Source organism: Leuciscus leuciscus (assembly GCF_965113295.1).
Source record: "Leuciscus leuciscus genome assembly, chromosome: 17".
Taxonomy (NCBI): Eukaryota; Metazoa; Chordata; class Actinopteri; order Cypriniformes; family Leuciscidae; genus Leuciscus; species Leuciscus leuciscus.
In genome coordinates this window covers 7,742,999-7,761,057 of record NC_138741.1, presented here as the reverse complement: position 1 = coordinate 7,761,057, position 18,059 = coordinate 7,742,999, and the positions used below count along the sequence as shown (strand labels likewise).

Sequence of the window (18,059 nt, the reverse complement as noted above, 5' to 3'; positions counted from 1 at the left end):
CTTTATTGTATTTTCCATGAGCTAGTGTGTTTGTTTATTTTACTATTTAACGTTACATGGTTACCAGATACCGTTATCTAGTAACCGTTATCGAGTGACTTTTACTTTAAAATCTTGCCGGCCATTTTGAATCTGATCGGTTGTTTTCATTTTCACGGAAAAAAAGGCGCCCATAACGTTGCTAAGAAGTGTGGAAAATGAATAGAAATGATTTTTATGGAAATCTGAAGAAATGCGTTCTACGCGTGAACTAAGAGGTATATGTGATACCGGGTTTGTCTTTATCCACATTGTTTTGCTGCTCACATGATCTAATGTTCAGTCCATGCAGTGTGTTAGCCTGAATGCTAAACATCTGCACATGAGAAACACCCCTGCATGTTTCACTTTTTTTTACGTTCTTCAGCAATTTAACCTTCTGCAAGTTCACAGTAGTATTTTAACCAGTGATGTTAGCATCATTCTTCTTAGAGCTGCATTAACCAATGAGCGAATTTGTAACAGACACGCCGTTCTCTGCATGAATGAGTTGTAAACAGTTTGCTTGCTTTCTCCAATGATAGATTTCAGTAACTCAAACCTGGTTATTAACCTTCAGCCTGTTTTATATTACCGAGCTGTTTTACAGGAGAGGGAGGCAGGGCTCCATTTACTTAAAGAGGACATGCACACTGACCTGTGCTTGAGAGCTATATTAAGCTTTGTTGTTATCAGTGGCACCAATGGAAATCACCACTCTGAGATTATGCCACTCACAGCATAATTATGCTGAGATTATACAGAGATTATGCCACTCACAGCACTGATGGTTTGCCATTTTCATGTTGTGGAACTTTAATATTTCCTGCACCACGGCCTAATGTCATGCCCTTTTCTGAGGCATAAACTGCACTTCCTTTCAAAGCTTGCCAGTTTACAGTCATGCTTATAAACCCTGTTACACCTGACATAAGAAATAATAGTCAGAAAATAGTTTTTTTTTTTTTAAATGGAACATTATATTTAAACTTTAGATAAAATCTTACAAGTTTGCATGTGTTTTTTGTTGTTTTGTATTCTCACTACATCATATTTGAGCCTGATGTATCAAATACATACCTGAGGAGGATATCAACATTTTATTCAGAGGCCCAAACTGTGGAAAAATATGCAATTTGGTGCAGTTGCTGATATTTATATAGGCTAAAAGGGATATGAAATTCTGATAACTTGTGATGTAAATCAATGAGATCTTAGCAGTATAGCTGACTACTTCCATAAAATGGATTTAATATCAGTTTTTACGCTATACTTTCTAATAATATGTCTTGGTAAGATGATATTTAGATGCCAAGTTTTATGATCAAAGTTCTGTAGTTTTTATTGTGGTGGCAAAGCATATAATGCAATGCAATACAAGAATGATTGAGAGATGTGCATGTAAATGTTCCTCAAAGGCCTGGTGTATCATATCTGGTTCTTATGTTTTAACAATTTTTGGATATTATAAAATATTGGATCATTTTTGGAAAGTATGGATAAACAAGTAAACCCAAGTAAATTTAGTCCACCAAGTGTTCATCTTGGAATATTAAGAATATAAATGTAACTCTTAAGTTTAGGTTACACTGTAAACAAATTTATGATCAATAAGTTATGACAACATATGTTTTTACATGGCTTTAACACATCAAAATAAGTTAAGCAATTTTCAACTTAATTTATACAAGATTTAACTCAATTTAACTAATTTTAATGTAATATAAGTTGAAATGACTTGAACATCCAAGTTGATTGTACTTAAAAATTTGAGGCAGCAACTTTTTTTTTTTTTTACAGTGTACTTAATAAAAATGATTGAATATTTTACAGCAAATTTCATTCTGGAGCATCTTTACATAAATTAATGTGAATGTTTATTATTCTCAATGTCTAATAGTCCACATTGAGCACTTTAGAGCTGGGTGACAAAAATGCGTTCAGTGTGAGTCTTATGTGCAGATGCGTTACACACGGACATGTTTGACTCGTGTCTTTTGCGGTGAACGTCTTGCATATAACATGGCATTCTAAAGTTAAAGTGTTGATCAGTGACAGTGTTTTTCCAAACGCTGTGAGAGAACTGAACCTGTCCAGACATGACCCTTCTGTGGTGTTGTGGTTGGCTTGTGTGCTGCACTCTCAGCATACTGCATTTAGTCCCCTGACCGACTGCTGTTCCTGCTGGTTTGTGTCTTCTGGCACCTGCTTGGAGCCAGACACACTGACCTTCTTTCCGTCCTTATGGAGTTTGTCCAACCTTTTGCATTACTGATACCACACAGTCTAATGTAAGAATTGGCAAAGCCCTTTCATATGAGCCTCTGCAGTATGAAATAAATAATAAGTCATCTTTGAGTTACGTGCATGGCTGAGTCTGAATGCCGTCGCTGGTACATATTCAGATTTGTATCTATCTATCTATCTATCTATCTATCTATCTATCTATCTATCTATCTATCTATCATAAAACTGTTCGTTTTTGATTTATATTTTATTTCATCCAGTATTTTATTTTGTTATATCCAATATTTTATGGACCATAAATGTCAATAGTTACACTTTATTTGATGGTGACATTGTTACAGTGTAATTACACAAATAAGTACTTAGTAGTAGTTATTAACTGCATTAGGGTTAAGGGTAGGGTTTGGTTTAGGGTTAGTTACTTGTAATTATGCATAATTTACCATTATTACTAGTACATGTATCGTGTATCTATTCAACCTTAAAATAAAGTGTTAGCCTATCACTTTAATATATGATCAATATTTCAATTTTGAAAGATTTATATTCCCTTTGTAAATAATTTTTTTTTGTGATCTCAAATATATTTTTGTTTTGATTTGATGTCTGTGTTTTGACGGGAAATGTTTAACTATTTGAGAGAGAGAGTGAGAGTGTTTTGCACTCATTTCTGCGTGTTCTGATTGTTTTATCTGTCTCTTTTTGCAGAACCCTGTTTATTTGTGGTGGTCTAAGATACAATAACATCTTTCAACATGGTTAAAGAACAGAAATGCATTCTTTGTGAAACTGTCTACAGCTCCAAAGAGGTAAACCTGGCTTTTTAAACATAAACCTTCTCCCAGTTCTGCTATAATGTGACAATATGAAAAGTCTTAGTGGTTCTGTGACAAACTGTCAGACACAACTTCCTTACTTGAGTGAAAGTACAGATACTACTGGTCAAATATTACTCTGTTACTAGTAAAAGTTGTAAAGACTGATTTTTACTTAAGTAAAAGTAAAGAAGTACTTTTTTTTTATCAAGTATAAAAAGTAAATGTCAATGCATTGTTTTATTATTGTTGCATTGTTGTATGTAATACTTATGTACTTATGCCTCTGAATGTATGCCTGCCTACCCTCATATCAATATCAAATGTATCTCTAGAACACATTTTCCAGTATGGGATTGAATGTGGGATTGAATGTGAGATTGAATAAATGCACTCAATAACATCCACAATGGTTTCAGACACCCAAATGGCTGTTCCCTAAAATGGTGCCCTATTTATAGTTTTTTGGCTTTTAGTATGAATATGTTAGCCTAACTGTTATCTATAAGCTAGTGTGCTCCAAAACAATGACACAATTCGCATTTAGAAGACCAAACCCAACGTTGAAAATTAAAATCAGGTTGATGTTCTGACGTCAACCCGACTTTCATTTCCAACCAAAATGCAACCCCTGCAACCAAACCAAAATCATCCACTGACTGACGTCACTACTTTCTACTCAAGGACCTTGACAGAAATGTAGTGGAGTAAAAAGTACGATATTTGTCTTTCAAATGTAGTGAAGTTAAAGTAAAAAGTTTCCATAAAAAATAATACTCAAGTAAAGTACAGATACTCAAAAAGTGTACTTAAGTACAGTACTCAAGTAAATGTACTTTGTTACTGTCCACCTCTGCTAACTGTAATTTACACGCTCATGCTCATGCACTGTTCTGTTGTGAGATCTATAACCTGTGCAAGGCAAAAAATTATAAGAATAAAATGCTAGTTAAAAAGGATCTGTGTAACATGAAAAAGTTTGTTTCACCAAATGTATTCCTTTATTTATTGAAATATTGTTCAATACCATGATGCTATATTTCATTGGTGTCTGTCTTTGGTTTTTAGGAGATGGAAGAGCACATGAGGAGTATGCTGCACCACAGGGAGCTGGAGAATCTGAAAGGCCGGTAAGAGGTCATGTTACACACAAATGTTGCATAGAATCATGTAATCCACCTTTTTGTCAACTAGAACCCCTTGACTTGCATCAGGTTTTACCTAAGATAAATATTTTAAGTTAATATTTCAATAATATAACAACACATTTGCACGTTCATGGTTTTGTAATGACGGTTAATGCTCACTTGACAGGCAGGTAAACATCATATTTAATCTTTTCTTAGTAAGTTTTTAATTTTTTATGATTCCATTAGTTATTAGCTTTTCATCAACTCACAAACTCCCTCATGAACCCCTGTTTGGGAAACCCTTCTCCACACTATCAACATTACAGTTATACTGTCAAGTTCATAGAACTGAGCGATCTTTAAATCTCAGGGTGTTGTAGCCTCATCTGAGACGTTTGTACGCTAATTATAATGCTTAATTGTTTTAATCTGCTATTTAAAAATTTGGAAATTCACCCCAAAATTGTGTCCAAATATATATATTTTTTAAATGCTAATGCAGCAATCTACGGAGCCTCTGAAGGGACATGGCGGTGGAACAAATTTGGGATGGGAGATTTTTTTTTCTTCAAATCTTTGAACTTGGACTCAAAGATAAAGAAATGCGGTCAGTGCTTAACTCAAGGAGTTCAGTGAAGTTGGCAATATATTCACATATTCGAACTTCCTGGATCAATATTAGTGAGCTAAATTTTGTTAAAACACAAATGACACTCATTCTGAGGATTTGAGGAAATTTGGGTTGTAGCTCGTTGTCTACGTTACTGTGATTGTAAATAGGCTAAGTGTCATTTGTGTTTTAACAAAGTTTAGCTCATGAGTTATCGAGGGAACGCAAAAGTTTTGCGTGGAAACGCAAATATCTTTGCGAGGGAACGCAAAGTTTCTCAAAGGGGAACGTAAAAGATAAAATAAAATAAAAATTCTCCCATCCCAAATGTTTCCACCACCACGTCCCTTTAGGGGCTCCGTAGCAATCACAAACAGCTGTGAAAGTCATGGGAAATATTTGGGGAAATTCTTTGATGAAAAGGTGTGGAAACCCTGAATACACTTATGGTCAAAGCATGTGTATTGAAAGGCACGTGTCTCTTTTGGTCAGTGGATAGATAAGCCGAGGCAGCTGCCATAACCCAGGAGTATATATAGGGACGTTGGGAACAACTGGTAAGGCCGACAAATGACAACTGCCTCGTGACAATTATGTTGATCTCTGGAATGTGAAAAGTGAGAATTGCGTTCTTAAATGGGGAGAGTATTGAAATCCAAGGTGAAAAACACACAAACATCATGGCCATTCGAGGTTCGACATATTTTAGCTAATTGCATTTTGGTAATAATGATGTTTATGAGATTAGTTTAACTTGCTTTGTGCTTTGTGCTTAATCAGCGCAATAATTAAGTCAAGTCACCTTCATTTATATAGCGCTTTTAACAATATGGATTGTTTCAAAGCAGCTTTACAGTGATAATAGGAAATTACCGTAACAGATTGTTTAGGCTTTACAACAGCTCTAGAATAAAGTCCACAAAACAGTGCCTGGTGTCTCGAGAACGCACTCCCTGAAATAGGTTTGACGACAAACGATTATCCATTATCTCTGCGCAAACTTCAAAAAGAGCGGTAATCAATAATTAATTTGAACAAATGAACAATAATCACATATAATTCTAATCATAATCAAAATCATAGTACTCATTCGCAAGCCATGGAAAAAGCTTATATTTTCGAATTAGAAAAAACTTTACAGGCTGCTGACTGGAAAATGGCAAGCTGCCATGACACCATTTTTCGGGGATAAACCAACTGCCAACAGCAAGCATCTATCAGCTCACGAGTTTGGCAGTTAAAGAGAGAAACTAGGCAGGGAGGGGTTCTCAAGCCGGCAACTGTAAACAGCTCGCATTACAGCTTGCTGAAGAGTCCTGGCCTTGGTGCAGCCTTAAAGAGCAGTGGAAGGTGGAGCCAGAGGGTGGGGGGATGCGATTTCACACACCAAAATCGAACCGCTCTCCCAACCCTCTTCTCAGAGCACAGCAGACTCCATCATGACAGCGTGCTAGGCTCAGCTGGTGCTGAGCGGGTGGTCACCCCTCTGAGCTCAATGTCTCCTATAGCCTTCTGTTCTTGCCTGTTCATTCTAAACCAGTTGTGAAGCCCTTGGAGATGTACCACAAGATCAGGAAGATTGCATTTTTTTTGTTCTTTTTTAGTAACTAGTTGGATTTTATATTGAAAAGTCAGTTTGCCTCCTGATCTCTTAAAAGGATCCTAACTGATTAGACAGCCACTCTCAAAAGTTCAGCCATGCCTGTGGGAAGCATTGAGCAGCCTTTGTGCCTCTCTGTCCCCAGGGACTGTGGACACGAGTGCCGGGTCTGCGGCGTAACTGAGGTGAGCCTGACCGACTATGCCAGTCACATCTCCAGCGCTTCACATAAACAGTGCATTAAGGATCAGAAGCACCAGCCCTCAAACGAAGACCAAGATGAAGACTACTTTGACAAGGACATTGTGCAGCTCATCGAGAAACGCAAGGAAATGATCAGGTGAGTCTTGCTATGGCCCTGCTAAAAACCCTGACTTGTATGGCAGTAATGGTGGTTGCAGACCTGCCAGTCTTTATTTACGATATATAAAGATATATATTTATCAGTTATGTATTTATTAGATGGTAGTGTACTTTTAAGTTAAATCGTTAAGTTGAAATATTTCTTATTGGAGTGTCTTTACTTGGTGTTTAATTGTCTGTTTGTAACCACAACACCTGCAGTTCTATATTAAACTATTCTGCAAACGGTTCTGACACTAGAGTCTGGTGTCATGTGAGGCCTAAAACAGCCATGGCTGCAACACTTGCACTGTCACACTCCTGGATGCATACCACACCATACCCTTCCAGCTCAACCCTTAAACAGTATGGGCAGTATGTCTTTAAATAGTCTGACCTCATCAACTATTTTTATGCGCCATGCTGTTTAAATGAGAGTGTTAGACATTCATAAATGAAAGAAATCCTTTGCATTCCAAGAAAATTCAGTTAAGATCACTGCAAATTAAGACAGCAGTAAATAGCTGTAATTCCTTAATAATACAAAAAGATTCCTTATTAATATGATAGTATTAATACAATATAATAAATCTGAACCAATAATATAAGTCTGATATTAAGACAGGGAAAATCACACACATTTCTTCCATGGCATTTATGTTTTGTGTTTCTTCCCATATTTTAATTTATATGCATTGTTGTTTAAACTATCACCATGCTATTCACCTATCCTCATTGTGGTGTCAATACAATTTTATCAGTTAAATCATTATATGTGACCATTCTGTATTGAACTCTATTAGGAAAGAAGAGGCTTCTGCAATGCATGCTAAAGAAGAGCGGGACAACTCAAGGAGGTGGCAGGAGCTTCGGACTCAGTGGCAAGGGGCAAGGCCTTTGATGTACCAGCAGTGTGGCCCTTGGGACCGACCCTATCCTAATTTTCCTCAGATGCCCAAAAGGGGCAGGGGCTCTAATTGGCAGAATTTAAGATTTTCATCCCCTGACCGCAACAAATGGTTTAACCATAACCGACAGGCTAGGTGTGCCACATGGCATGCTGAAGGACCACCTGACTTGCAGAAGTGGGGCTCTGTTGGTCGCCAGGGAGGGAGTTTGAACAACCAAGGAAACTTCTGGGGTGGTAGACAAGGTGGCTATGGAGTCTGCCCTCCACATCTGAGAAAGCAATTTCCCTGGAACAACAATCAGTTTAATGTCCCTTGGCAGGGACAATATATGCCACCAACTAGGCACTATAAATCACCTGCAAGAGAGCATAAAAAAACACCCAACTGCTCTGAGAATCAGACAAAGGATGAACAGAGTGTAGAAGAGTCTGGTGGTGATCACGATCCCAACAAAGGTAAGGGTCAGAAGTCAGAGAAGGCACATCGATGGGCACCTTATCCACCAGCTAAACTTGGGGATCCATCATTTCAGGCTAACCTTCAGCAAATTTTAGATGAGTCTAATATGGAATCTCCTGAAAACGTTATGGCACAAAGTTTCAATGAGGGCACTCAGGACATGGTGAGGAAATCCAAGGCAGACCGAATAAATGGGCAGGATAATCCCACAGAATCTAACTGTGAAGAGAGTGATTGCAGGGAGCAGAAGAGTGCCTTAAAGAACATTGGCAGTACTAATATAGGTAGTTTCGCCTACCCCTCCACCTCCACCACTAGAAGAACAGAGATGCCCAGCAAGCTTGCAGGAAGTCAAGACTCTGTCAGCGCTAAAGGTTCTAAGCATTCCCATTCAAGTTCTGAATTCCCACAACCTGCCACTTTCAATGCAGACCAAGACAGTCTGCTGTCAGAGATGCTGCGAAAAGCTAAAGAGACATTGCTTAACAGAAATAACTCTTTTGATGTATGTTGCCCAGAGAACAGCCTCAAAGAATCAAAAACTGTGCCTCAGATTAATAAGCAAGTTGAGAATTTAGAACTAAACAAGAATCAAGAATTACATGAGAGTACAAAAAAACTGAGCAAGAACAAGAGTCAAGAAAGGCTGGGTTTTGTAAGACGTATTAGCAGTGAACAAGAGCATTTAACCAGCACAGACAAACCAGTACAGATTGGCAATGTGCGCAATGACACTAGGCCATCTCTGCAGTCCTTGCATGTTAGTACCTCCACTATGGACCATGAAGATGAGGAGGAGTGTGTTGAAATGGAAGAAAATCCTCACCTACCAGTACATGATCAAGTCATGGACACACTAGATGAAGATTTATACTCAGCTGGTGAGGAGTCCCACAGCAGCCCATCCCAACAAACAGCAGGTGGCTCCGTGCCCTCTTTAAGTAAGCTTGCCTTGCCTGCTTGTCTCCAAAGGGATCTGAACCGCCATATGGGAACCAAAGGCAAAGCAGCATCCATGGAACCCAACTTGAATATTGCCAGACGAATTAGGAATGTTAGTGGCACACGAAAGAACGAGCCTGAGAAGGATTTAGGACTTAAACCCACCTTGCGGCAGCTCATTAGCACCTCTGGCTCCAGGCGGAATGTCAACTGGGACCAGGTCTACCAGGAAGTCAACCGGAAGAAGCAAGGCAAGGGCTTACCAAGGTACTGCATGAGTATTTCTTAAATTTTGGTTTACTTTCGTTAAATGGTTGTAGACTGAAACACAGTCAGTACTTTAATGTATTGTTACTTCCTTAATACCCTAATTCCATATTCGTTCTGAATCTTTTCAGATTTGGTATAGAAATGGTGCCCTGTGAACCCGAGGGTCTTAACCAAATGGATGAAAATGATGTACCTCTTTCTGAGGGCTTTCATTGGGATTCTCTGTTTGACCTCAGTCCAGTGCCTTCCCGCAAGCGTAGCTTGTCTGAAAGCAATGTGGTAAAAGATGGCCCTGGTGGTACCAGCTCCCTTCTTAAAGGTGTAGACCCAATGAAAGACTCTCCTGCTTGTGGCCCCTCACAGCAACCAAGGAGAGAAGAGCTGCAGTTCAAAGGTCATCTGGAGATTCAAGTTTCGAAAGAGCCTTCTAACAGCCCAGAGGATGCTGAAGGAGACAGCGGTTGTACATCAGAGATTGAACAGATTGACACGCAAGGAGCTGGGAAGAAACGCAGAGCTCCTGGGGTAAGCTTTCTAATTTCAACTGTGCTGTATGCTTGGCATACTAGGAAATACAGCTCTGATCCAAATCTAGTGAGCACCCCTGATGTCTACCATATTACGTAGCTGCCTTCCAAGGCAACATCCTAATTGAAATGGAGCATTATAAGTGTCTGATTTGAAATGTTCCACATATAAAGTAATGCAAGAATAACCTAAATTTAATCTAGGTCTTGCCATTATCTAATTGGTGATCTTTCCACTAGGATGTTGTGTCTCCAGAGATTCCTAACGAAGATAGGAAAAACAAGAGGCAAAAAATTAAGTCTAAGAAAGGTAAGAAATCTATGTAATCAGGGTTTGAAATTAACTTTACCTCGACAGCCAATTTAGTTGGCTATTATAATATGGGTATGTATTGTGTTTTGCAGAGCGTTCTCAAGTGGATCAGTTGCTGGCTGTATCTCTACGTGAGGAGGAGCTTAATGGCTCGCTTCAGGCAGTGGATAACAGTCTTATTCAGGCGCGTGCTGCCCTGCAAGCTGCCTATTTGGAAGTACAGCGTCTGCTTATGGTGAAACAACAGGTAATAACTTTTTTACTTTATCGCATTTACAAAAAACTCACTGGGCTATCACTTGATTTTGCAATATTTGAATAACTATTGTATATTTTACAGGTAATCGGTGAGATGAACTCTTTGAGAACCAAGCGGATTGAAATTCTTCAAGGAATGCAAGGTACAAAAATCTAAATGGAAGAGTCATTTAATCATATTTACTAGCTTTACAAATCTAAGGTAAAAGTTATCAGGAAAATTATAATAGCTTTAATGGTGATCATACTGTACAAATAGCCTGTAAAGGTGATTGATTGCCAGTTTGCAGTATGTATTAGCTAATGACAGTAAGCACCTCAAGTTTTGTGAACAGCTTCTTTGTTATTTATAATAAAATAAAATAGAGATCAAGAATTCTATTACTCTTTTTCAGGTGAATTTGAGCCAAAAGAAAAAGAGAGGAACAGTGAGATCTTAACCTCTTCATCAACCCAGGTTACTCTGATCACCGCCAGCGCTGTTCTCCCAGCAACAGCTACCCAAACATCCTCTTCAACCTTCTCACTGCCTGTTACCATCAAACAAGAGCCCATCGCTCAATGTAACCCCATTCCTGAGCATAACCTTATCAAATCCCCCTTCCCAGGACCTCAAAATACCACACCTGTCCAAACAGTGTTTGCAGCTTGTCAAACAGGTAGGTTCCAATCCTCTTCAACCTCCTCACTGCCTTTTACCATTAAACAAGAGTCCATTGCTCAATGTAACCCCATTTCTGAGCATAACCTTATCAAATCCCCCTTCCCATCAGTTGTCTGCCTAACTTTAAACCTGTCTCTCCAACTCAGCTAGCTGATATTATCTCTACTATGAAGTGTTCTGGTTCTAAGTTAGATATTATCCCGGCTCGTCTTTTTAAGGATGTTTTCTCTACCATTAGTCATATGGTAACCGCTATCATAAACAGCTCTCTAGCCAAAGGTGTCGTTCCAGCTAGTTTTAAACATGCAATTGTGCAACCTATGTTGAAAAAACCTCAACTTGATCCAGAAATGTGCAGTAACTATCGACCGATCTCTAAACTGCCTTTTATCTCTAAACTTTTAGAGAAAGTGGTTTTCTCACAGCTCCAGTTTTATTTGAATTCTTTTAATATTTTGGACATGTTCCAGTCTGGCTTTAGATCGTTACATAGCACTGAGTCAGCTCTGTTGAGGGTTACAAATGATATTTAGCTTGTTCTATATTCAGGCTCTTGTGTTGTGCTGGTTTTATTAGACCTGAGCGCTGCATTTGATACCATTGACCACAACATTCTTCTTGAAAGGCTAGAATATATGGTAGGTGTCAAGGGCACTGTACTAAAATGGTTTGCTTCCTACCTCGAAAAGAGGACTTTTTCTGTAAATTTAGGAAATTGTTCCTCGCCATCTGCGCCTGTTTTGTTTGGTGTGCCCCAGGGATCTATTTTGGGACCGTTATTGTTTTCACTTTATATGCTCCCCTTGGCCCTCATTTTTCAGAAGTACAACATTTCATATCACTGTTATGCAGATGATTCTCAGCTTTACCTTCCAGTAAGGCTTGACACCACTGCTCCATTTGATGTGTTATTGGAATGTGTAGATGATATCAAGAGGTGGATGACAAATAATTTTTTGCAGCTAAATGAGGATAAAACAGAGGTTTTAATTCTGGGTTGTCCGGCAGATTCCTCTCCTGCTCTGAAAGCCCAGTTAGGTCCTCTCTCAACAAATGTATGCAAACAAATCAAAAACCTTGGAGTGATCTTTGACTCTTCACTATTCTTTGATAAACAAATTAGTGCGGTTATTAGAGGAAGCTTTTTCCATTTAAGATCTATTGCAAAGTTGAAGAACCTTCTTTCAAGCAAAGATTTAGAAGTTGCAATTCATGCATTTGTAACATCACGATTAGACTATTGCAACTCTCTTTATTGTGGTCTTCCTCAATCTTCACTATCTCGATTACAACTTGTTCAAAATGCAGCTGCAAGACTGTTGACTGGGTCTAGAAAGAGGGATCATATTTCTCCTGTTTTGGCATCCCTTCACTGGCTTCCCATTAAGTTTCGAGTTGATTTTAAGATCCTTATGTTTGTTTATAAGGCGTTGTCTGGCTGTGCACCAAGGTATATTTGTGATCTTATTGTGCCATACTGTCCTGCTAGGGCACTTAAATCTTCAAATCACTTGCTTTTAAATGTGTCACGAAGTCGCTACAAATTAAAGGGTGATCGGGCCTTTTCTGTGGCTGGGCCCAAGCTTTGGAATGCTCTCCCTTATCATGTGAGGTCTGCTTCTTCACTGGACATTTTTAAATCTACTCTGAAAACACATTTTTATTCCTTAGCTTTTGGAAATGTGTAATTGTTGTTTTTTATAGTGTAGTCCTGCTATGCACTATGTACAGCACTTTGGATCAATTTTTATTGTGTTAAATGTGCTTTATAAATAAAGGTTGTTGTTGTTGTTGTTCCCAGGACCTCAAAATACCACACCTGTCCAAACAGTGTTTGCAGCTTGTCAAACAGGTAGGTTCCAATCATTAAATTGCAGCTCAGAGGTAGTTATTCCTAACGGAACTGAATTATTGAATTAATTAAACTGAACTGAATGTTAATTCTTCAATTTTAAACAGAAACTAACTTCAAGTACAACCTGGAGTCTTCACATGACGCCACAAGCATGGATTTGACAGCAGCTCCCTCAGATCACAGAATAGAGCCATCACCCAACAAAGAAATTCATCAAAATTCTCTCGAGGGGTTAGCCAACCCTTCTTCCCAACTCTCTCCCAAGCCACTGTCTCCCTCAAACCACATAGAAACTGATCCAGTTAAGCGTGTTCGAAAACTGAAGAAGAAAAAGTGTCTTAAGAAAGCAAAGGGGAATGAGCAGCCTGAAATCAGTGAATCAGAGCTTGATGCAGAGCAGCCCGCTGCTCGACCTGCCCGCAAGTACCGACCTAATCGGCGATCCAGCAGAACCCTTGCCTCACCCTCCACACCAGAAGAGAAAAATGAAAATGAGGAGATGATGGTGACCGAAACTTCAAAGGCACAACCACAAGGAACCAAGCTAGCAACACCACCAATGAAGGAAGCTCACTCTGATTCATCTGAACTGGAAATGGTGGAGCTTCCCCCACCTGTGCCCACTGATTTTGTCAATCTAGATTCTTCAGACCCAGATGAGATGCCTGAAAAGAAGGCCAAGGAGTCGGCCAAGGTGTCGGCCAAGGTGTCGGCCAAGGTGTCGGCCAAGGTGTCGGCCAAGGAGTCGGCCAAGGAGTCGGCCAAGGAGTCGGCCAAAGAGTCGGCCAAGGAGTCGGCCAAGGAGTCGGCCAAAGAGTCGGCCAAGGAGTCGGCCAAAGAGTCGGCCACTGCACACTCAACAGACCGTGCCGTCACAGACCCCCAAAATCTTGCCTGCAATGAGGTCACCTCCACTAGTGAAATCGATACTAGCAGTTCAGTCAAGGCTTGTGAAAGGTAAGTCTCATGTTTTGGACTGTGATTTTCTAAACAGTATTCTATAAAACAAGTTGCATCACTTCCGGTTCAGGTCTTTTGTATGTGCTTTATCAAATATAGATCTATTTTACTCAAGAGGAGAAACTTCAAAGAACTTCAAAGGAGAAAAATTAGCATAACCAATGGCCTTCACATATACAGATTGACATTTAAAAGTTTTTTTTATTTTAGGTTCTTCTTACTTCTTACTTCTTACTTCCGGTTCAGGTCTTTTGTATGTGCTTTATCAAATATAGATCTATTTTACTCAAGAGGAGAAACTTCAAAGAACTTCAAAGGAGAAAAATTAGCATAACCAATGGCCTTCACATATACAGATTGACATTTAAAAGTTTTTTTTATTTTAGGTTCTTCTTACTAACATTTAGATATTTAAATCTAATAAACCGGCAACAATAAAAATAACTATCTAGGTTAGCTGATTACTTAAATGTCCATAGATATCGCCGTCAGTTCAGTTCGTACTGCCGTTTACACTTTCTCTGACAAGTGGATGCAATGAGACCTGTTTTCCTGTTTGTTCATGTGACGGTCAGCATAAAGCCTGTTTGGATTGGTGCTAAACTCTGCCGGATAGTGGTCCTTCAGGAGCAGGAGAGGACACCCCTTGTCTTATAGCTTGTGAAGTAAAAAGTATTGATGTTCGATTCTTGAATGAAAATTTCTTTTAAGCCAGTAATCGGCCGAGCTGGTCCCCAGAACTGAATCAAACTTTAGTTCTGGGTTGATGGAGGAACCGGTTTGAAATGAACGAATCAAAAGGTACCGGCTCATGTGGTTGAGTTGGACATGACCGAAAAGCTGACTTTCAACTTTGCCTGTAGGTTTGATTCATTAATTTCAAAATGGTTCTTTGGTTCAATAACCCTTCTGGACATGCTTATGGACATAAGGTGGGCTTATGGTGCTGCGCAAGGAGCGTGCTACTTCGGCTGTGTCATCAGCCCAAACCTAAAGTTCCTTCAAGAATCGAACATCACTAAATAAAAAAGGGTCTTTTGAAACTTGACTTCTAAATGAATGCTTCAGAAATTAACCAAACTGACATTCTCTGTTCCAAAAACTGTGATTAGAAAGTGGACTTGAATGTGTTGCGTTTTTAATCTCTTAGGTTAGTAAACATTCTGAAAGATGTTATTCGGCAAGCATATGTATGGGCTTTGAAAATGGTTGAACACAATGGTGTGTGATAGGCAAGAGTACACAGACATACAGATACTATGGTGGCGCATTGCTGCCACATACATATTATTTTTTCCACTCAATTATGTCGTTTTAACGACATCTTTTCTACTAATAATGAGATGTTATGTCGCTTTAATGACATCTCTCGTAATAACGAGATGTTACGCTTTAACGACATCTTTCGTAATAACGAGATGTTACGCTAAATGACATAACATCTCGTTATTACGAGAACGACATCTCGTTATTACGAGAAAAGATGTCGTTAAAACGACATAACGTCGTTATTACGACATAATTGAGTGGAAAAATAATATGCATGTGGCATTAATGCGCCACCGTAAGATACAGCTTGTTTAAAATCATTTTCCCTGCATGACCATCTGGTACCTTGACTCTTTCTGTCTACTTTCATTGATGTTTCTCAGTATTGCAGTATTAAAAATCTTGTTTTTATTTTTACAGTGTAATAAAATCAGCCTCAACAGTGTTGAAGTCCAAGTTGCATTCAGGTATGTGATATGTTAAAAAACATACATAGAAGCTGGAACGTATCATTCATACAATTTAACTGCTGCCTCAACAACATATTATGTGCCATTCACTTACTAAATATGTAACTTATTTTTTTTACTTGTGGGAGCTGTCAGTACATATAAATTAATCTAGTTCCTTGCTCATTGCAGTCGTAGCAGAGCAACCAAATTAGAATACTCACACGATCAGCATACAAATATAGTTCATCAAGTCCCTAAATTACTTTTTAAGGGCAAGGTATTCTTAGTGCCTGTTAGTTTTATACTTAACCTGTGCCTCTGAGAGTGATTGCCGGTATGACAACCCTGAGAATTGTGCCAACTCATATACAGAATGAGAGCACTAGTGCTGGTTTCTTGGGAACTCCATTAAATGACTGAAATTAAACATACTGGCACTTTCATATTATCTCAGTTTCACGACGGTTAGTTTAAAAATGTTAAAAATAAAAAAGTTTTATGTGAATTTTTGTTCAAAAAGAAAACATTCAAACGTATTGATTATCAATTTTGATGATCACCACCCTTGCGTTATGAGCTAGTGACTTAAAGGGATAGTTCGCCCAAAAATGAAAATTCTGTCATCTACTCACCCTCATGGCGTTCCAAACCCGCAATACTTTCGTTCATCTTCAGGAACACAAATGAAGATCTTTTTGATAAAATTCGAGAGCTTTATGACCCTCCATTGACAGCTACCAGCTGCCACTTTGATGCTTCAGAAAGTTCTTAAAGGGTTCACCGGATGCAAAATTAACTTTTTTCCAATATAAATGTGTCTTTGCAGTGTGTGGACACAACCGCCATACAATGAAAAAAATCCATTCACTCCTTTTTTTTTTTATCCTCAGAAAGCCTAAACACTCTCAATAATCAAGCTGTTTGGATTTTCTGAGCAATATGATGTCATATTGCTCATGTTCCGCCCACAACCACTGACGGACTGTCCCGTATTAGCATGTTTCCGCCCTCATCCATTTGTATACTGTCCACCAAGGCAGCACTTTACCTGTCTTGTGTCCACACACCCCAGGGAAGAGAGGGGTGGGGTGAGCAGTTGCTCATTATCATTTAAAGGTGGGGTATGTGATTTGCAAAACGGCCGGCAGATTTAGAAAATACACAACTCAAATGGTCCTACCTTCTTTCCTTTGACTCCACCCATTCAAAGAACATGGACATGGATGGGGGAGGGGGGGATGGTACGACCGTTTGATTGACGCACTTACTGTCCAATGATTCTAGGTGGTCTTGGAAATGATTGGCTGGAGTTTTTCGAGTCCTGCCCGTTCCACAGATGATTAAATTGCTTAATTTTTATTTCAGTGCTTCTAACTCAGTTGGCTGTAAGTGGGTTAGGAATAGGATTTTAAGTGATTTTGAAAAAATGGCCAAAAAAGAGAATTACATACCCCACCTTTAAAGACATGCACCAAAACGGGTCGCTGTGAGCAGAGCTGTTTTTGAGGAGGTAAAAGGGTGTGGTTTTACACAACCATTGAGGAATTTTAACCAAAGTATGTTACAAACTTTACATGAAGACCCTAAAGAATCATACCAACTTGTGGAAAATGGGCATCCGATGACCCCTTTAAAGAGATCGTAAAACTAATCAATATGAATTGAGCAGTTTAGTAAAAAAATTCTGAATATACACGATCGCTTTATGCGCTGAACAGATTGAATTTAGGCTTTTAATTCACATATAAACATTGATCAGCAAACATAAACAGAAGCTCAGCCGAACCTACTTGATGCGCGAGAACAAACCTCTTGCTACGTAACACGAGAATGAACCTTATTGGTTCTTGCAGAAGCTTCCATTTACCAAAACTGATGTGTGAGTTAATGAATATGTGAATTAAAGCCTGAAGTCAATCTGTTCAGCGTATAAAGCGATAGTTTCTCTTCAGAAAATGTGGTGCCCATAGTGTTAATGTTTCACTCAATAACTGAAATGTTTGTGTGTGTGTTAGCAGATATATCAGATCCAGGGGATGAGGATGTGCCAACTGAAGGAGAGTTTGAAGGCCATCAAGAGGCCGTTAATGGAATGCAGATCCATAACGGACTGCTGTATACTTGCTCAGGGGACCGCACTATACGTGCTTTCAACTTGATAGTAAGATCATTGTACACTTCTTTTTTTTCAGTTGAGTCGGGTAAACTTAGTACAAAATTGTCTGAAATTTGTAGTTTAGTAAAAGCATTTAAAGGGATAGTTCACTTTGAAATTAATTTTTGGTATGTTTTAGCTTACCTCAAGGGCATCCAAGATGTAGGTGTCTTTTTTTCCGCAGTAGTTTCAATTTTTATATTTTTAGGTCAAACCGTTCTTGTCTGTCAGTCATAATGCAGGTCTATGGTCACGGTCTCAA

At 38.9% G+C, this 18,059-nt stretch overlaps 1 protein-coding gene across 9 annotated transcripts in view; it reads left to right on the top strand.

The window, feature by feature from the left end:
• The first annotated feature begins 117 nt into the window (after nt 1-117).
• znf106a (zinc finger protein 106a) overlaps nt 118-18,059 on the top strand; it is a 24,923-nt gene continuing 6,981 nt past the window's right edge. The window contains exons 1-15 of one of the 9 annotated variants that reach the window (XM_082143193.1): nt 118-257; nt 2,974-3,074; nt 4,149-4,210; nt 6,566-6,760; nt 7,566-9,341; nt 9,473-9,869; nt 10,112-10,181; nt 10,277-10,431; nt 10,525-10,585; nt 10,838-11,101; nt 12,908-12,958; nt 13,066-13,655; nt 13,728-13,918; nt 15,611-15,657; nt 17,658-17,803. In XM_082143193.1, the coding sequence (XP_081999319.1) occupies nt 3,021-3,074; nt 4,149-4,210; nt 6,566-6,760; nt 7,566-9,341; nt 9,473-9,869; nt 10,112-10,181; nt 10,277-10,431; nt 10,525-10,585; nt 10,838-11,101; nt 12,908-12,958; nt 13,066-13,655; nt 13,728-13,918; nt 15,611-15,657; nt 17,658-17,803 (4,059 nt within the window). In that variant the 5' untranslated portion in view covers nt 118-257; nt 2,974-3,020. Of the gene's footprint in view, nt 258-2,973; nt 3,075-4,148; nt 4,211-6,565; nt 6,761-7,565; nt 9,342-9,472; nt 9,870-10,111; nt 10,182-10,276; nt 10,432-10,524; nt 10,586-10,837; nt 11,102-12,907; nt 12,959-13,065; nt 13,919-15,610; nt 15,658-17,657; nt 17,804-18,059 lie in introns of all 9 variants that reach the window. The other 8 variants (XM_082143192.1, XM_082143191.1, XM_082143190.1 and 5 more) reach the window with 8 other exon arrangements.